This window comes from Symsagittifera roscoffensis, chromosome 4 (assembly GCF_963678635.1).
Source record: "Symsagittifera roscoffensis chromosome 4, txSymRosc1.1, whole genome shotgun sequence".
NCBI lineage: Eukaryota > Metazoa > Xenacoelomorpha > Acoela > Convolutidae > Symsagittifera > Symsagittifera roscoffensis.
This window is the reverse complement of record NC_087065.1, coordinates 76,748,786-76,769,985: the sequence shown is the minus strand read 5'-3', so window position 1 is coordinate 76,769,985 and position 21,200 is coordinate 76,748,786. Positions and strand designations below refer to the sequence as shown.

At 33.8% G+C, this 21,200-nt stretch overlaps 1 protein-coding gene across 17 annotated transcripts in view; it reads left to right on the top strand.

Moving 5' to 3' along the window:
* The window catches only part of LOC134843976 (potassium channel subfamily T member 1-like), a 154,575-nt gene that overhangs the window by 99,149 nt on the left and 34,226 nt on the right, over positions 1-21,200 (top strand). For 16 of the 17 annotated variants that reach the window (XM_063860385.1, XM_063860376.1, XM_063860375.1 and 13 more), the window contains 2 exons: positions 5,512-5,588; positions 8,328-8,424. In XM_063860385.1, coding sequence (XP_063716455.1) covers positions 5,512-5,588; positions 8,328-8,424 — 174 coding nt within the window. Of the gene's footprint in view, positions 1-653; positions 756-5,511; positions 5,589-8,327; positions 8,425-21,200 lie in introns of those variants that run through there. The other variant, XM_063860392.1, reaches the window with a different exon arrangement.

Sequence of the window (21,200 nt, the reverse complement as noted above, 5' to 3'; positions counted from 1 at the left end):
AACAAACCTAAACATAACAGTTACGGGAAACGTTTGTGGGTTATCTAGTGTTCAATATATTTTACGTTATTTGAATTAGTTTTAAAAAGTTTTGGCAATCTGGAACAGATTATTTTTTGGCACTCTTTTTTTTTCCGGGACTGCACCGAACCAAAAAGTGATATGAGTAGCAGCAATCTTGTCCTTTTCTGTCGATTCTGACACTTTTTTCAATGAATGCATTCAAAATGTCACCGAATCATCGCTTGCCCTGGCATGTTCGACTTTTTGCTAGGTCAGCGGAAACGTGAACGAGTTCGAAAATAATATTTTCTAGGATAACAATTGAAATATAAGTAATTTCCACAGCCAGATGACATCGATAAGCTAGTCCGTGCTTGATCATAATCCATTTGTTATACTGACTCTAAAATTTGTGCTCTTGTTTTAGCGAGCTACCCTCACTAAATTTTTTATGTCTCGTGGTTGGCGGATTTTGCTCAGTTGGTAATTGAGTTTTAGTTTTGAGATAAACATCATCAATTATGAATTAGGGTGTTCGTATCGAAAATTTCTTACTGTATGCATTTACAGCAAGCAGGTGGTTCTATTCTGTTTTAAATGCTTTTGACCATTGGAAAAAACTCATAAATTATTTTTATTTTGAAATAAAAATTTCTGTTACATCTCAAATCTTGATCACCAGAAAAGCTCTCTTTGCCGAAGAAAAATCTCAAAGCAGAAATGTTTCACTTCTTGAAAAACTTTCACTCACCGTAAGTTCAATTTCATAGGTTTTTTTTGTATTAAATCGAATAGAAGCGACACCAACCCCATCGCTGATTTGGTTTTAAATTAATTGGTTTGCCATCTTTCATGTTAAGATTTTGCAGCATCAAATAAAAAAAGGATATAAAGCTGGTTTAAAGCTTCCCTTATACACAAAATGGGAGGCAATTGCGACTGTCATAATTGAATTCAGGGCCCAGCAAAAACTTTTATAGATTATATAGATTATAAAAATTTATAGATTATGTTGTACTGATGCGGGATGAAACGCAAAATTTTCAGTTTTAAATATTGGGCTCTGCTTACAGTTTTAGTGTATTTTCTGCGAACATAGAGGACTAGCCGTTAAAAAAGTTATTTTTCCTTTGACCTGTTATTTCAATTGAACTCAGAAAAAAAGGCTTTTCTATAAAAAAAAATAGGGTTTAACGGTTTTTGCATTTTGTTTTCAATTAGGCCGATTGAGTTTTCACCTCAGAGTTCTGCTTTAACGGAAAAATTTCAAAAACTAAAAATTTTGAAAAATTGACTTTTTTATGGACCTACCAGTTTCCTTTTTAAGAAACCAAAATGGGGCTTTTTGAACTTTTTACATTTTTTTTTAGAAACCTCAATGTCAGATTAGTTTTTGAAAAAGAAAACAAATATTTTTAAAAAATGGTCCTAAATTGAAATAATTCTGACTTGTCCTAAAACGGTAACTTTTTCCAACGAAAAGGGGGTATACCGGTTTATGCAGCAAAATTGCATGCCAATAATTTTTTTTTGATGTTATTTTGATAAACCTTTAGTCTTAAATTTTACATTAAGCAGGGTAAGTTTCGAGAAAAAAAACAAAAAATTCCAAAATATGCTCCAAATTTCAAGAATTTGTCTTTTCCGAGGGCCATATAATTTCTTTTCAAAAAAATTGGAGCATATCTGCTTAAGCACAATCACTGCCTATAACCTGGTGTTTTCATTAAAACCTAAAATTTAAAATTTACTGGGTCGTTTTTGCAAAAAATGAAAAAATTCCAAAATACGGTTGAAACATCAAAAAAATGACTTTTTCCACAGCCATAATTATTTTCTACAGAATTGGGTTCTCCCGAGATGTTCAACATTTAAATGATATTTTGTTAAATTTCATTTGAATAAATTTTGAAAAAATATGAGCGTACATAAAATATATATTATAAGCGATGAAGTGCCAAAAAACGTTTACATCTTGTCCACCAACTTCTTAATAATAAAATGAAAAATTGGGAGGAAAAAAAATTTATATTAAACATTGAACTGCCTACATAATGTAAGCAGAATTAAACAAGGAAAGTGTTGCCTCAAAAGCAAAAATCTGATATTTAGTCAGAACTTGTTCGGGATGATTTCGAATTGAAACTAAATTTTTAAGTTTTCCTTAACGTATTTAGCTAGCCTCTCTTGTCTTTTTTATCAGATTTTTTTTCAATTCTACTCAAAAGTTGTGCCGCCCTTGCATTGTTTAGTACAAATGGCGTTCGTAGAATCTAGCAACATAATAATAACATCAACTATTTGGGGAGGAATTTGAGAAGAATTCTGTATGCAGGTGTGTTTTATTTTTTTTTGCTTTTCCAGGCAAAATCAGGTACCCTTATTAATCATCGGAATGGATTAAGTGATATATCATAAAAACTTTTGAGTCCTGATTTGAACAAAATTTAAAAATTTGCAAAAAAGAACTTCAAGTGTCGAGAAAAATCGGTTTGACATTTATACTTTTTCGTCTATTTTCTAGCGAGTAAAGCAATCGAGTAACGTTCGTTTTGTATGAAAATTATCATTTCGGCTAAAAATTGATAAACTTACCAGAAAAAAGTTTAATTTTGGATGCCGTATCTAGCGCGTCTCTGGGAAAAAGTTTTTTTTCGAAAGTATTTGAATTTTTTAGTGCAAAAAATTGGAAAAAGAGAATTAAAAAGTTTTTTTTTTAAATTATCTTTTTTGCTTCCAAATTTTTTGAATAAAATTGTAATTTTCATGCCTAATTCAATAACTTTATGCGCGTTTTTTTAGCTTTATTATTAAACGTAAAAGAAAAGACACTAACGTGAAAAAAATTTCTGAAAATATGTTCGGAACATTCTATGCTACTTGCACAGCAACCGTCCATCCGTGTTTCAGTTTTGAACGTTTTAAGAGCAATTTAAACAGCCGCTTAAGCATAAAAAGCACGAATTTTTGTGAGCGTTTAGTATAAATAGTATAAAATACTTTTTTTATAATCAAGTAGCATACTCCTTGGATAAATTTAATTGCCTCAATTCACTGTGGAGTGAAATAATTTTTAGCTAATACTCTGAAAGAACCTAATATAATGTGCGTTATTTGTAGTTTTCAAATTATTCCCAAAATTTAATCATAATAGTTTTGTCGAAAAAGATGACAGGTAAACAAAATTTTGAAATTCGAGCTCCAGGCATCAATATTTTTCAGATGATACAAAAAAACTGTTTAGTTAGAAAGTTTATATAGAAAGTCTTAATAAAATTCACGCCAAGCATAAGTTTTACGCATTTTCTCTGAATGTCGGAACAGTAACTTATCAAAACAGATCACAAGTACATTGTTTTTTTTTAAACTGAACTCAGGGCATCACTGGTTTTCAGATGATAAAAAAATACCCTTAAAAGTGTTCAGTTAAAACAATTTTTGCCGATCTTATTTATTCCACACTTTCTTCAAAACTCGGAACAATAACTTATCAGAAGATCCAAAAAGCATCCTTTTAAATTTTTTGAACTCAGGACATCACTGGTTTCCAGATGATATCAAAACTACCGTTAAAAGTGCTCAGCTAAAAAGTTTTTTTTTTGGCTGAATAAAAAAACGATGTCATGTGTAAATATTACGCAATGTCTTCGAAATTCGGACCAATAGTTTATCAAAAAAATCACTAGTAAGTAATTTTTGTAAATTTCAACTCTGGACATCACTAGCTTTCAGTTGGTATGAAAAATTCCGTTCAAAAGCGGCTAGTCAAAAATTCAGTTCAAAAGCGGCTAGTCAAAAATTCCGTTCAAATGCGGCTAGTCTGGAAAAGAAATCACCCCGAGCACAAATATTCCGCCACTTTTTTGAAAATGGGTGCAAAAAACACAGTTTGTAGTAAATTAATAACTAGATTGATGAGTTGATCGAAATTTTTTGACTTTTTGCTTTTAAAATATTTTGTGCTCCTCATTTGTTCAGAAAAAGAAAACTGAGTGGTAACCAAGAATTTTGAATGTTAGTGTCAAGTCCAAATTATCAAACTCCTAGCATTAAGATGTTTAGCTTTCAGAAAACATCTCGAAAGAGCTTTGATTGAAAGAAAAATCTTGCTTTTAAAGCAGCATTTTACTGTTTTCGTTCCGCTCGATCTTAGATGGTTTCATGATTAATCAAAGATAAAATCTTCTGCTTTGTCTCTGAAATTGAAATTATTATATTTTAGTAGGCAGCCATAATTTTAAAAAATTTCCAAACACTCAATTGGTTTTATATTAAAACTAATATACGATTTAGAAAATTCCTTTGCATCTGCTTACGTGTTTCTAAATTTGATTACGCCTATAAATGCACCAAAAACACTAATTTTGCAAAAGAAAACTTACAGCACAATTTTTGGTGTTTTTAAATCTAAACCTCTTACAAAAATAATTAAATACTTATCGTCAGATTAGAAATTAAATGATCAAACTATTCAAAACTGTTTCTTCAACTATGCTTCAAAAAGCATCAGAAAAGCGATCTACTCAAAAAGTACATGGCAGAAAAGTACAAAAGTAAAACCAGAGATAAGCTATTTTGTTCTCTATAAATACAATTTATCAAATTGCCAAAGGTACCAATCACCATATTTGTTTGAAAAAAACGTTGCTTATTATATACACGAGGTTTTTTTATTTCAATAACGGACTGCTCTGGCAGAAATATAGGAAAAGTGTCCCTCGCTTGGACAATAATTTATGGATTGATTATTTGCTCTGTCGCATATTTTCCCAATTTGATACATTTTAAACATGTCACACTTGTGTAATACTGCATTATGTTTGTGACTATCACTATATTCCATTGCTTTTTCTCTTAACTTTTGAGCTCCACAAGATTATGTTTTACTTTGCAAGGTAATAAATAGTAAACCCTTCAATAGTTTCAATTGCCAAATCCCTGGAAGTAAAGAGCAAGAGCTATTTTAGTGTAGTTTTATCGAAAACTATAATCCGTGATAAAAACCTTGTGTATTTTGAGGATTTACATATTTGTTACTCAAATTCCTTAAAGCTCCATTTCCGTCAAACTTTGGTTTCCTAGACAGTTGAAACTGAAGTTCTGTCTATAACGCAATTTTACACAAATCTCTCTGTAAAACCCCCAAAAGATAAATTAGCCGGACATTGCCGTAAGAAAAAAGATCCTTTTTCTAAAAATAGCTGTTTTTAGAAAGTACCGGTTAAAAAAGTTTCTAATGTTATGATTTCTTACCATTAAATTTTTTAACCTATTTAATTTAACCACCTTTTTGAAGTGAACTATCGTGAAGTCGATCGATAATAGTATCGCCGTTTTTCGGTTTTTCGTCAGTCACTTATTCAATTCGACTCATTAAATCATCGAGCCATTAATCGTTTCAATAAAGAGGGCTTTTTGAAGCGTCGGCTAATTATAAATTGGGATGAGCAATAGTAGTGGCTTTGAGAGGTTTGACAGTGTGGTGAGTTTGCGTGTCATGTTGCATAGGGTCCGCATCCAGTTCTACACACATGTGTCCAACAAGGAGAAGCTGGACTTCATCTGGAACAACAACTTCAGAACTGGTCAGTGTCAATTTCAACTCAAACTCAAACACTTCAAACCAGAGTTGGAACCGGGCCTGAACTTGAGGCCCAGCCCGGTTGCTTCAGACTCGGGCCCGGCCCGGCCCATTTGGAAAGCAAAAATTTCAAGCCCGGGCCGGTTTTTAACAGAAACATTTAATTCCGAACAATAAGAAAAGTGAAAATCAAATGTGAATGTCAGAAAAAAATCAAAATTTAATAATTCTGTTGACCGCAGCCGATCCTAGCAGTTCAATTTGGCTGAGCAAAAAGTGAAGTGTGAAAGATGTGAACTCTTGTGAAAGTCAGGCATGTAAAAAACCCGGGCCCGGTTCCGCTTCTGCTTCAACGAAGCGAGAGGGGATCGCGAGGGTTTGAACTCATAAGGAGGAAGGCATCTCTTCCTTACCCCGGCAGTAATCGTCGCAGTCCAAAAAATGCACGAATGCAATTAAACGAAAAAAAAAACGATTTTAAAACAGTGATGCAGAGCTTCGCCCACTTGCAACTCAAAAGTAGAATGGGGCGACGACCCCTCTGTCGCAAAAATCTACATTAGAAGAAATTACATGTCCAAGAAATTAAATGTTCAACTTGACAAATACATTCCGACAAACACATCAACAGTGTTAAGTTATCATGCAGAAAAGTTTATCGCGATCCAAAAGTTACAGAAAGGAATCACAAAGTGTTTCAATTTCAGCAAAACTTGATTAAAGTTAATGAAAATAGTATGATAGCATGATCAGGAAGCCGACAAAAAGTAAACAGACAAACAAAAGTTTGATAATAAATCTTATCCCAGAAAAAATTCTGACAAGTTAAGAACCCATAACTTTTGTCGTCTCAAGCTCAGAAGTTACTTGCAAGTTACTCAAACTTGATATACAATTAAAGTAAATCGAAAAAATGTGTCAGTGATTTTGTTACTTAGGTTGTTAACCCAAAAAGATTTTTTCTGATTTATTAATGCTTGTAAATAGCAAGCATAATAAATACCACCATACACATAATATAAAAAAAAAGTTTCCACCAAATTTTTTCAGCAAACTAAGAAAAAAAAAGATTTTTTCAAGAAAATGTTATAATTTTTCTTGCTTAACTTTGAAATTTTATTATAGAGATGTTAGGATAGTGATTTACATCTTAAATTTGTTTGTATCAGATGCGAATGGTTGAATTCTGACAAGAAATTTTGGAAAAATCTGGATCACCGTATCTATGTATGTATTGACACATTAAGAACAAAACACCGATAGAGTTAAAAACCATTTTCCCAACTCACAGGGACAAATGTTTCCTCAAACCCCTAAAATGGAAAATATGCCAAACATTTTTGACACGAACACAAAAAACTTTGCAACACTTAGCGTGCAGCCTAGTTTTATATGCAGGCAATTCAAAAGCTACTGAATTGCTGAAAATATGGCGAAATACTATATAATAGAAATACCATTTCGTCCATTCAGAAAACAAAGTTGTTTGTGGGGAAAAATTTAGTACCCGGTTGCATTACCCCTGCTTATCGCAAGGGTGAAAGCATCTCATTGCCAAAAAAATCTTGTTCTATATTTATGAGACCCAATTATCGTAATTAGGCAATTACTTAATTAAGTAATTAACAGGATCTTGCATTACGAGACCAAACTGTACACTGGATAGGGGCACAATTTTTTGTCTGTCTGTTTCTGGACTCCAGAGACAAATCTTTAAGCATGTTCCAAAATGTAAGTGGATTCCACTTACAAAAATTTCGTGGATTCCGCGTACAAATACCTGTACCGTAATTTTTGTCGGCATCATTTGTTTTGTTGCGGATTCCGCAACAAGTAAATATAGCTAGTTGTTCTGGATTCCGCAAAATGTAAATGGAATCTGCAAAATGTAAGTGGAATCCGCAAATTTAAGTGGAATCCGCAAACAGAATGCGGATTCCACTTACAATTTGCGGGTTCCACTTACAATTTGCAGATTCCACTTACAATTTGCGGATTCAACTTCAATTTGCAGATTCCGCTAACAGTTGCGGATTCCGCATCAGCTCAATGTAAATATACACATGTTTTATTTTTGTTTGTGGATTTCACAAATTGTTCTGGATTCCGCAAATACAATTGCGGATTTCGCAAATTCGCCTATTTTTGGAGCGATTTTGAACGGTACAATGTTTTAAGTATTTGTTTCTAGAATCCAAAACAGCAAGGAGATCAAAGAAAAATAGCAATGTTGCGGATTTCGCGACAAATCTGATTTTGGCCTGTTGCGGAATCCGTTTACAGTGCACAGAATGCACAGTTTGGCCTCGTAATGTGTTAACTATTTCCCCCATTTTGGACCTTGTTAATTATTGCCCCCCCCCCATGCATGTATTATTTTTGACAACTATTTCTGTATAAAATATGCATTTCAAAAATGTCGACAATTAAGTCGGTCTTCATTTTCGCGCCTTCGTGTTTGTGTTACTCACTATTTATATAACACCCACGTAAATTTTTTTCAATATATATATTTTCTGAAAATTGTTTCAAGCTATTGAAAATGTGGCCACCAAGTTGAATTTCTGAAAATCGAAGTAGAGGGGGAAATAGTTAACAAGATCCAATTACCCAACTAAGTAATTACTTGATTCAAATAATTCAATATCTGGAAATCTGAACACAGAATTACAAAGTTAAATTTTTGGGCTCAAATCAATCTTTCTTTTTTTAACGTGCATCAGCTGAGTGTTGTGTTGTTTAGCATTTATCATTCGGTGTCTGCTGCTGCTGTTGAAACTGGTCAGCTGTGTGGTGTATGTGGCCAACTTCGTCGAATACGAACAGCCCATCACTCACTGGTTAGTAAAGGTCAAAGGTCAAACATCAAATAATATGGTGCAAATTTTTCAAGCTATTTTTTTAACCAGTTTAAAGAACCAGTTTAGTTTATTTTTGCAAATTATCCTGTTCAATTGTAGTTTTACATGCTTTTATGACTGAACGTCTGAGAGTAAGATATAAGTATGATTTAAAAGTCTAAACTTTTAAACTGAATTTCAAGTTTCTTGTATGAAAAGAGATGAAAACGAGAAGTAATACGGCCTGCTCTGTTTTTTTTCCCTGAATATTTCTGTTGATACCTTGATTATTACCGCGATTCTATTTTTCTTATGCTTTTTTGGTGGAAAAATTTCATGTTCTGATTATCTCCAAACAACGAGGACGGATCAAGCCGAGCTGCGGTTTTGGAGAAAGCGTATTGAATGAAGTGGAAATGAGAACCAAAGTGAAAGTAACAATTTTTGAAAGGACACTTTGTCGTAGGAAAAAAACTATCGGTTATTTATCTGAATTATATTTAACTATCTCCCTATGGTACCTAGCAGATAATAACAGCCATTATAATGAATTAAATCAATGGCTAAGCATATGCGATTTTTTAACACCTAGTAACGAGTTTCACCCTCCCGTTTTTGCAGTTGGGGGAAGTGGAATATTTAATTACCCCATCTGAGTTAGGACCGAAGTGTAACTCATAGAGTAATTTCGGATAGGGTACACCGTCTGCTCGTCACGCTATCTTATTTTCGGCCGGATAGATTCGTGCAACTTCTTAGTCTAATACCGATCCTAATCTTACTCTTATACTATCTAGTCTCAGGTTGTTTAACTAGTCTCTGCTAGGCTCAATAGATCTAGGGTATACTGGTTTATTGCGGCTGCTGAAGTGCTCGGGAGAGTCCAACTAATTTCTAAGTTAAATTCAAATCTCTCTGGTGCTGAAATTACAAGTAACTTCAGCACTTACAAATAAGTGGGTTGTTAGTTAGATGGATCATGATTGGTTAATATTAAATACTTTACATTGGTAAAACATTTAATTTATCCAATCATAAAATGTAGTTTAGATCAGGTTCCACCCATCCGGGTTTTACAGAGTTTTTTAGAATAGTTCTTCTGCAATTCGAAGGATGGATGATGGACGTTTGTTTTTGGCGAACATCATAATTTTCTTCCGTTTCCTCTTTTGTTAGGGAAGTTCCAGGAAGCTGGAGTTAGAGACATAAGACGTTGTGTCTTCTAGTGACAACGACTACGTCTTTGCAACAAACTCAAATCTGATTTCAGAATGGTTTGCTATGTCAGGTTTTTCTGTTCTGCGTGGAGAACTTCTTTTGTGTATGATCTAGTTTGGGAATGGCGTGGAGATTGTGCGTGGAGGGGATGCCTGGTTACTCGGATCTGTACGTATACTTGAACATCGAGGTGGTCATTGGTCTAGTTCAATGAAGTCCTTTTCTGCGAGGTCAAGTCGTACTCTAAATCCTTTGAGTTGTGATTGTGAGCGGCATATCGATTGTAGTTGGTCATTCTCTCTCGAGTGTAGTGGGGTCGTCTTGTCTTTTGATGTTCGTCCTTGGTGTTGTATTCTGATCTATATATTGCATCATGTAATTTTACATTTTATAAAACTTTTATTAGTTTAATATTTTTTAATAATGATTTTAGTTAGTTGTTTTCACAAAAGCTTTTTGTTTTAGTTCGGTTATTTTGAAGAGTTACTCACACTTGAGTAGCTCTTATTAAAAATAGTGGTGTGGTCACAAAGCGTGGATGTAGCGCGGTGGGTTAGGCCGGCTATAGAGCATGCTCAGGACGTCCTTCCTGGTGGGTTAGGCCAGGAGTGGGAGTATGATTTCATGCGGTTTTTGTGAGGGGTCCTGTTATGTGACAACGTTTTATGTTGAGTTTGTTGTGGTCTTACTTATGTTTTGTTGGTTGTGTCCTTTTTTCAAAAATCAAATTGTTTGTGGTATGGGTTTGTCTTTCGACTTTTTTGTGTTTTATTATTTCTTTCTTAGACTTTATAATAGTCTTCAAAAGAATAAATTATCCAGTTTTAAACTGGGTTAATCCGGTTTGGGTACCGTTGGTTTCTTTTTCTAAGTCATGCTGTTATTCTATGATTTGTGGTATTTAGTAAGCTGCGTTGGTTAGTTTTGTTTAGTATATGATTCCTTTCCAACCGGGTTAAAGGAAAGTTTGAAACATGTTATTATATGTTAGAGTTGTTGAGTGTGAAAACTTGAAACTGAATTTCATTATTTTAAACAATTCTTCGTGGGCGAGCTGTGCGAGTGTGGATAGAATTTCTGTGCGAATGAATGAAAATATCAAAAGGTTAGTACTGCATTTGCATTTATTTAATTTACTACATAGAATTTAGAAATTTACTGCTAGTCATGGGGGAATATTAAGATACAAATTTTCATCATAATTAGATTTACTGCTTGTAGGGGAAAATTTTAGAAATGAATTTACTGCATTGGTATTAAATTTATAAATTTATAAGTGTAAGAGATTAATAGAATTTTTGAAATCTGTTTGATGAAATTTGCGATTTTTATTTGTCTTTTGTGGTTTTTGTAGGTGATCGTCGGATGAAGGCTAAAAATCTAAAGAAAACATGAATAAAGTATGGTGAGTTTTTTAATATTTTAATTAGTTAGTAATATTCATTTAATTCATACTTACCTGTTAGTCGTCGGGGAAAAACCGTGGGGGAAGATGTCGTGAATTAGTTCTGAAGTTGTTAGTAGTTTAGCTAAGATGCGGATGATATTTTTAGTTTGAAGCAGTGGCCAAAGCAATTGAAGTGCCTTGATAGTGGTTAGTTCTTCAGTGCCAACTGCAAACTCATAAGGTGTGTTTTGGATTAGGTTATATAATTTGTGATTGAATTTAGTGTTGTGGATGAATTCTAAAATTGGGATTTCTATGGGTTGTACAAACTCGTGCGGGATAAGGAAGGGTCGGGATTCTTCGGCGTTGAAGGTCTTGGTAATGGGACAGAAGATGTACATTTGGGTTATGGGGTCATAATTACGAAGAATACCATGGAGGTTAGTGTCTTTAATACAATATGTGAAATTTAGGAAAAATGGTGAAGTGTATTTGGAATTAATGAATTGAAAACGATGGTGTGGTTGTCTAGAGGGTGTGTGTAGGTCAAAGTGATTTTGGATGAAACGATAATAACTATATGTGTGGGTTTGTTTAGTGCGCAACATAATATCGTGTGAGCAGTGTAAATCTCTTTCGTGTGGTGCAAGGAAATGAAAGGTTAGTGAAAATATTTGGAAGCGTTCTTTAAAACTTTCGTATGCTTGTGTGTCTGTTAGTGCTTCTGAAATAATGTGATCAAACTTTCGGTCGAAGATGTTTAGTGTGAATGTATATGGTGTCTTGATGAAAAATTTCTCGGTAATTTGTGGATTAGCGAAGCGATCGTCGTCTAAGAAATGATCTTGGTTAGCTCTGATGATGTTGTGATCATAGTATTCGAGTGTATATTCGTTAGCTCTAGGTGCAGTATGTGTTTTTAGTGATTTTTTATATCCAACGTAAGTAAATTGTCTAGCGGTTAGTGGTGTAGTGAGTCGATATAGCATGTCCGTATTTCGCTCTATATCGATGTGAGTGTTAGATAAAGGTAAGCAAAGAGGGTTAGTGAAATGATAATATGAGGTCCAAGAGAGAGTAGGCATTAAAACGTATTCATCTACGAAGTTGCGTGTTTCGTTAGTGTCGTGGGGGGTGTTTAAGGTGTATTGTGGGAATGAGGGTAAGGTGATGGCTAAAAATTCTTTTGTGTTAGTATGCTTGGGGTGGTTGATGTATTCACGGGCTGTTCCTGGTTTTGCTGGGAAAGGATGGTTGGGGAACTTTCTTTTAAAAGTGCGGTAAGCTCTATTAGTGTTGAGTGAAGATTCAGTTGATGTGGATGATGGTGCTAATGATTCAGTATAAGTTGAAGAGGGTGTAGGGGTAGGGGGGTTGGATGAATTTATTGTGGAGGAGATTTGGTTTATGGTTGGGGTATTAAGGTGGTAGGGTTGTTGTTGAAGGGTAATAAAATTATCTAGCTCTGGGGAGATTCGGGGGGTGTCTGGAGAATGAGATGATTGGTCAGAATGGTATGAGGAATAGGTTGGGGTAACTTGGGAAGCATAAGAGGGTGTGGGAGTAATTGGGTCAGGGTTATTGGATAATATGGGTTGAAAAGGGGGTTGAGAAAAATTAGAAGAGTTATGAAAATTATTGGATGGGGATGGTTCTGAGTCGGCGAATTCATCGGGGGTTTCAATATTCGGGTTATTTAGCTGTGAGATGGAGTATAAAACTGAGATGTGTGAATTAGTGTCGGAATTCATGCCTGATGTTACATTACTAGATGGAAAATCGGGTGGCGGAAAAGCAAAAAGTGGTATTATTGGGATTGGAGAGGTAAGATTGGTTGGGTGGGAATTTGATCGGTGTAGTGATCCAAGTTGGCGGCTCATCGTGGGCTAAAAAAATGATTTTTTTGAGACTGAAAAGCGGTGGTATGGGGTTGTTCAATAATTTGTTCATAAGTATTATCATCTTGTGACTGGTGTGTCATTATATGTTGAATGGGACTTTGTGATGTGGTGAGTCGAAAATTTGGATTATGTGTGATGGCTAAGTTTCGAAAATTTCGTGGGACTAGGGATAGTGGATGGTTATTTGGTAGGGCTGGTAATTGTGGTGCCGTTGGCGTTATGTCTACATTGTTATGTTCTTCGTCGTATGTATTTTGTCGTGTTGTTATTTTTGTGTTATATTCTTTTATTTGTGCGTCTAAAAGAATTTTGTTTATAGATGTAGAAAAGATTCCAAAAAATCCTGCAAATAGTATGCGTGCTACACTTGCTTGTCTGTTTACTTGTGTGTGTATAGCACATGTGTTGTAGATTCCTTTTAAAAGTGAGAAAAGAAATCCAATAAAGTTAAACATTGCGTATAAAATAGTCAATTTTTCTAAGATGTAGTAGGGCCATCCTAGAAAATCGAGGATCTCATTTTTGAGTGTAACAAAGCTAAAAATGTTAATTGGTGATATATCTTGGGGACGGTATTTTTCACCGTTTAGATATATGTAATCTTTAATGTCCTTAAAATATCCGCTATAGTCTTGCGTGTAGATATCGGCAAATCCTGCGGTTTCTGCAAGTTTGCGTAAATTTTGGTCTATTGATTGTCTTTGTATAGTGTCCATTTGTGTTAATAATTCTTGGAATTGTTGTGTTCTAATGTGATGTTGAATATCTGATTTTGAATAGATTCCTATTGATTGTAAGTCTATATTTGGGTTTCGAGCAATAGCGCGAATGCTTTCTGGTGAAAATTTTTTGAGTGATTGCATTAATGTGGGATATGGTGTGAGAAGATAATATTTATTTTCATCAGGGTTTAGTTGTACTACATTGTGGCTGTTTTCTGATCCACATGGGACTGCGGTATCCCAGAAATAGGTTCTTCGTGAAAGTGTATCCACGAAATGTACTTTATTCTTATAAAAGATAGGGATTCTTTTATAACATCGTTTATCTTCAAAAACGTATAGTGGTGATACTTTTTTAGTACAAGTATAAAACCATAAGATGTTTCCTTCATAGTCTAAAAAATTTGATCTATTTCCAGATAATAAGTATCCTGCATAGGGTATTTTTAATACTGCTAGTGCAAGTGATTGTAATATTTGTGTTCGTTCTAATTCGCATAATTGGTGTAGTGTTTCTAATTCGGAGAGTGACATTTCTTGAAAAATTCGGCTAATTGTATAATCTGGTTTCATATCTAAATGAATATCATAGTGGATATTACCGAAATATGTAGTGTTCATTAGTGATAACTCTTGTAAGCGTGTGCTTCTGGTGTCCTGAGGTTTTAGATGTCCACCAGGTTGTCCGTTGCTTTTTTGAAAATTAACTGGTATATAGGATGTTCCTTCGTTTAAAGGATGACCTGTGGCATATGGGTCGATTTTTATTTTTCCAGTGGTCATGTCGAATCCTTTTTCGTATTCAACTAATATTTCAGAGTATTGTGTTCTGTGAAGTGGATTCCTGTATTTACATGCAAGTTCTGTTTCTTGATATATTTGAAAACGTGTCAATTTGTTTTCTATATTGTCTATGTTTCTAAAATTAGAACTTAGTTTTCGTGAGGGATGGACTTGTTCATATGGAATTGATTGTATAAAATATTTTTCGTGAAATTTTATCATACGAGCGTGTATTTTTGCTACTTGAAATGTTGTACATGTATCTTCGGGGAACCAAACAATTGTTGCTTGTGTTCTCGTTGTAGGGTCGCAATAACCTTGATCATTTTTACAAGGTAATCGGATTCCTTGATAGATCATTGTATTATCTGATAAATCTCGTGTTAGTTGTATTTTTTCGAGTTGTATTTTCCAATCGAAAAACATTATTTCTTGGTATCCTTTATTTTTTGTGTCTGCTTTGCAGTTTGATGGGTCATTTATACCAATGTGTGGTATCCAATGTTTATCGTGTAGGTCATAGGTTAATCGTCCGTGTGCGCCGTTATACGGGTATTTTTCGTCTAGTTTTATATGTCCTTGGTGTCTTTCAAGTTGTGATTGATGTACAGAGTCTGAAAAAACTTGAAAATTAACTAATTTTCTTTGGGAGTTTTTATTTTGTGTGATGTTTAGTCTTAGTAATTCATTTTTACAATCGTCGGGATTGAGATGTAAAAGACGTTCTATATTACTTTGATAGAATGATTCATGGTCAAGTCGGTTTTTGTTTCCATTCGAGACTTGTGAACAATGTACTTTCTTTTCGGAAAATGTTGCTGTGAATTTATAACCTGTAACTGTTGTTGCTCGGGCTTTTGAATAGAGTGTTGCTATTACATCTGTGGTTTCTATAGCTTGTGGTTCTGTTTCACATTGTGATACTTGATTTATTGCATATTTATGTAGTGTTTTTTGTTCATTTTCTTCACAATCGTAATGTGTTACTAGTAAATCTTGTGGTCCTGTACGAGGAGAAGGGTTTATGTTTTGATTTGAGATTACTAGAAAAGGGAGTTGGAGAAAAATTAATAATTTTAGAATATACATGTGTATGATAATCCTGAGTATGGATTATAAAATGTAATGTAGCCAATTGTGTTTTTGGTATATCTGTCGTATTTGTATATTACTTCAGTAGTTATAAACGGTGGTGGTAGTGATTGAGCTGTTATGTTAGGTGGATTTAATGGGTAGGGATGTTGGGTAATATTATTTAACTTAACTGTGATTTCAAATTTTAATTGTAAACTGTTTTGTTGGAGTATTTGAATATTGTGATCACGGATATCGTTGTGAATATCTTGGCGATATTGTAATCTATTAAGTGCCCAGTTATGAAGGCGGTTACTTTCTTGATGTTGTCCAAATAGTGGTGGAGGTGCTGTGAATGTATTCCAATCTAGTCTTAAAGGAATATTTATTGATGATTGTTCTCGATATCTGGCGTCGAGATTATTTGGAAAGTTTAAGTTAAAGGGTGGTGGTGAAAACTGGCTTATTGATGGTGTTGATGGTAGTGATAATGTTTCTGGTAGTGATGAGGATGTTGTTGTATCCGTAGAAATATCTATGGGGTCATTGACTAAATTTGGTTCACCTTGTGTAAATGAATGTGTAGTCCAATATGGTAGTCGCGATGCCTGGTTTGGGGGGTTAAAGGGATTTTCACGTATTTGCTCAGATGTTGGTGTTGAACCTAAATAATCTGATGGTAGGCTTGAGGTGCTACGTTGTGAAAGAAGCGTAGGGGTTTCTGGTAATATACCAATGGGGTTTTCTGGAGTGTTTTGTGATGGGGATTGAGGTATATCAAAATGAACTCGGGGAGTTTGAAGATTTCTGTTTCGTCGAGGATGTATAATTTGTCTATTTATTTCGACTGTATTTTGGCTTTGACTAGAATTTCTTATTCTACTTAGTTCTTGTGGTAGTGTTGGGTATAGGTTATATGTTGGTTCGCTTAAAGGTGCTTGTCGTTGGACTGGTTCTAGTGATTCTGATAAACGAGTATGTCGTTCTTCAAAAGTGTATGGATTGTCTTGAAAAGAAATTCGTGTAGACGTTTGAGGATTTTGAGTAGTTGAAGGTGGTGTTTGGTTATCTTGGGATGATGTCGGTGAAGACTGATGCTGTGACTGTTGGGTAGCAATTTTTGATGGTTTTTTGAATTATTACTTTAGTGAGAAATTTTGTGTTTATTATAATATTCTTCCAAAAAAAGAATTAGAAGGACTGTTGCTAGGGCAAATGTGAGGATTGCTTTCTTTATACATTTACAGATGGTCAAAAAGAGGGATGATAAGAATGCTATGAAAATTACAAACAATAAAAAAATATCGGTTCTACTGAAAATTGTTCGTATCATTTAGACAAGTTGTTAAAATCGTACCTGTGGATATATTCAAGGGTTTTGGAAAGTTGGAGGAATAGTTCGAGAATAGTGTAGAAAATTAAAAAAATGTTACAAAAAATGATTAGGATTATTAGAAAAGATTCAAGTATATCAAAAAGAAATTTTATAAAGGCTTCAAGTATTGAAAAAAAATGTTTAAAATTTATAAGTATTTGAGCAACTGTTTGAGAGAAGAGCATTTAAGAAATGATCTCTTGGTCGAATATTTTTTGCTGTTTGAGGCGATTTTCTAGTGTGGTCGAATTATTTATTAGTTTTTTGACAAGTGGGTTGAGTTTTGTAAAAAATTGTTGGGGGCAATTTTCATGGTGACTGGGAGGTCGTCTTTTTCTTTATTTTTGTTTGTCAAATGATCCGGGGTATGGTGAGATTTTTATACTTTAGGCTAATTAAAATCTTCATTTTGTTACTTTAGGCTAAGTTATCAAATTTGTTTTGGGGGTATTCGTGGTCTGAGTTGGGGAAATATTGTTGATCTTTGGGTTATTAGATAAGGGAGGGGTACGGTATTATGGTGATATTTATTTTAGCTGTCAAGTTGGAGTGATTTGCTTATTTTTGACCTGGAGGTTGTAAAGTTATAGTTAGAGATGTGCCTGGAGTTCTAGATTATTCGTCTAATTGATCTTAGTTTGAGTTAGAGAAAGTGGCGGATTGGATGAATCCTATTGGTCTATTTTGAACTAGAATTATTGCGTACTTGTGAGCATGTTATTTTGAAAAATTGAAATGAAAAATGTTACGGAGGTTTCAAGATTGTGAAGTATGAAATCTTAAAATTACTTTTTAAATTCTACTTTCTTTAATATTTTAGATTGGGGGATGAACCTTTTGTAGTTTTTACGTGGTTGATTTCGGAGTCTTGTTGTTTTTCTATGTTCAGATTTGTCTATTTCTTCTTGGGGTATTATTTGTTCTGTCATTTTTCTATTTTTTCTTTGTTTTGGAGATTCTTTATGGTTTTGTGTATTGTTTTTGGTGGCGGTTGGTTTTGTGTTTTGATTTTCGGTGGGGTTATCATTTTGTTCTGTGTTTTTCAGATGTGGTTCATTTTGAATGATTTTTAATCCTGTGAAAGAATATAATTGAGTTAATTCGCGGAGTGCGTATTCTTTTGGGTAATAAGGTAATAGGTTGTTTCGATGTTGAACGATTTCTTTTGTGTTTGAGTCGGTAATTTTATATGTGACATCAGTGGTATTTGCAATTATTTGGTATGGTCCTTTTCGAAGGGGTTGTAATTTTTTAGAAATTCCTTTTTGAGTATTAAAATTAGGTATTAAAACAAATGTTCCAATTTTTAAATCGGAGGCTGGTGTAAAACGTGAATTGATTTGTTCATTGATGTTTTGTCTTTGTAATAACTTTTTTGTTATTTTTTGATAAATTTCATTGTGTTTTTTATCTCTATTTAGAATCCATTCGGTGTGTGTACCGGAGGCTAGTTTAAGAATTTGTGGGTGATGAAAATGATCTTCATCATGTGTATGTAAAGGTAGGTTATAACAAATTGAGTCTTTATTTGGTTGACAATAACCTTGTGCGTTTTTATGAGAATTTGCTGTAAACATTATTGGTTTGCGTGGCTTTTGGTTAAAAACCATTTCGTATGGTGACATTCCTAAAGTTGTCGTTATTTGTGAATTAAATGCTAAGGGAAATAATTTTACATCTGCTGACCATTCGGTATATTTTGTATCATTTCCGTTGATGATACATCTAAGATATTCTTGTAATGAACGGTTCATACCTTCGACTAAGCCGTTTGTCCAAGGTGCATGAGATGTACGTGGTTTGTGTTTAATGTTATATAAATGACATAGTGTGATAATTTCATTATTTATGAATTCTGTACCGTTGTCTGTAACTAAAATTTCTGGTAGTCCGAATTTTGCTATCCAGTGTTCATAGAGTGTTGTGTAAGCGTAATAAGCGTTACAATGTGGTACTGGGTTAAGTGCTACATAATGTGTAAATGCGTCAACAATTACCATAATGTAGGAGTTTCCTTCTGATGAGGGTGAAATTGGTCCTTTAGTATCAAATGAGATACGATGATTAAAGTACAAACTTTGTCCTTTAAAATCTTGTTTTTGTGCTATTTGTTTTTGATTTGGGTAAGGTTTATTTAGTTGACATACTATACAATCATTGCATAGTACTTTTATCCAAATTGGTGCATTTGGGAAGTAAAAATTTTGTATAAAATTTGAATATGTTTTTTCTGATCCAGAGTGTCCTTTAATATTTTGTGTATGTGAAATATTAAAAGCTATAAGAATCATACTTAAAGGGAGACATGGAACTGTAGATTCATTCAGGTTATACTCTAAAAGGTCTGTATTTTCGTTAATTGTTGTGTTGTTAAATTTTCGAAAGTATCGGAGGAGTGTTTTGTTTCCTAGAATGGTTGAATCTGCTTTGATAGGTTTAGTTTTATATTTGTGCCATGATTTCAGTTGTCGAATTACTGGGTCAAGGTTTTGATATTGTTTCAGTGTTGAAATTGTAATTGTTTCTGTTGGGGGGAGAAAAATGTTTTCGATTTCTAATTTAGATAAGGGTATTGTGTCAAGTGGGTCGTGAAGGTCAAAAACTTGATTTATTGTGTATTTTGAATCATTTGTTTGTGGTCCTGATAAATTTATTTTATCAGTTAAATCTTCTTTTTCAATTAGTGGAAAATGGTCTTTTTTAGGCGGGTGTTGTTTTGTTCGTTTTTGTTGGGTGTTATTTTTGATCCATTGAGAATATGGGATTGGTTTGAAAGTTGATGTTCCAAGTAGATCAACTTCATAATGATTATTTTGACAATCTAAATAAAGTGGAAAATGTTGTAAATTATTTATTTGTGATTGTTCAATATCAGTTTTTACTGCATATTTGCATTCCAATCGGGGTGATGTTTCGTTTTCTGCAAGGTAGAATTTTATGTTTTTGGGTATTTCAACTGTTGTTTTTCGTGTAAGTAATTCAGGTGGTGTATTTCGACTTAAGGTGTCTGGTAATGCAAGATTTTTTCCTGCAGTCCAAACTATATGTAAGTTTGGAAATTTCATTAGAATTAGTTGAAATCTGTAAACTCGGTGGTTTGGATTAGACTTTTGTGTAAAAAGAAAAATGATTGGTTTATGGTCTGTGAATAGAACTGTTGGATGTTTTGATCCAAGTATCAGAAATTCATATTCTGTCAGTGTATATTTTATGGCTGTGCATTCTCTCATTAGAGTTGAGAGTCGTAGCTCTGCTTGAGTGAATAGTCGAGAATTTGCTGATATGAGGTTCATTTTATTTGTACCATTATGTGATTGTAATAGTGCTGCACCGATGCCAAAGTTCGAAGCATCGCACATTGCATAAAATGGTTGATTTGAGTCTGGAATTGTGTTTGAAATTTGTTCAGTTAAAAGTTTCTTTATTTCTTCAAATCGTGTTTGATGTTCTGTGTTCCATTCAAAATTATTTTGTTGTCTAAGGATGTTATAAAATGGTCGTAGATATAATTGCATTTTATAAACATATTTACTTAAAAAGTTTAACATTCCAAGAAATTCTTGGATTTTCTTTTTATTTGTTGGTGGTTGAAGTTTTTGAATAGCGTCAATGCGTGATTTCAATGGAGTGATTGTTTTTCTTTCTATATTATGTCCTAAGAATTTAACTCTTGTCAAAAAGAAGTGTGATTTATCGGGGGCGGCCTTCAGATTTTCGTTCTGAAGTATTTGGTGATATTTTTCTAAAACATTGAACATCTCGTCTTTTGTTTGTGATTGCATAAAAACATCGTCTAAATAGGTGATTGCGTTTTTCTTGAGTATTAGTGGTCTAAAAATTTTGCTCATAAAAGCTGAAAATGCTGCTGGTCCTATGGATATTCCATAGAATAAGCGGTTGAATTCATATTGTTGGTTTCCTATAACAAATTGTGTTAAACGTCGTGATTGTTCATCTAGTGGCATTTGATTGTATGCACTATTCATATCGGCGGTTGTAAAGTATTTGCCGTTTATTTTTGTTAAAATAACTTGTATTGGTTCAATGGGCCAATTACATTTTGATTCATCTATGAGTGAATTGAGGTATCTAGCGTCGAGAACGATTTTTAATGATTCTCCTTTAGCTAGAATGATAACAGGGTTGATGAATGTGTTGCCTTTTGGTTGTTCTTCTTTGTTTACTGGTGATATAATGTTGTATTGTTCTAAAATATCGAGTAATCTGTTCACTTTATCATGTAAGTGAATTGGTACTTTACTTGCTCTCTGTTTTTTGAAAACTGCGTCTGGTTTTAACGGGAGATGTAGTGATGA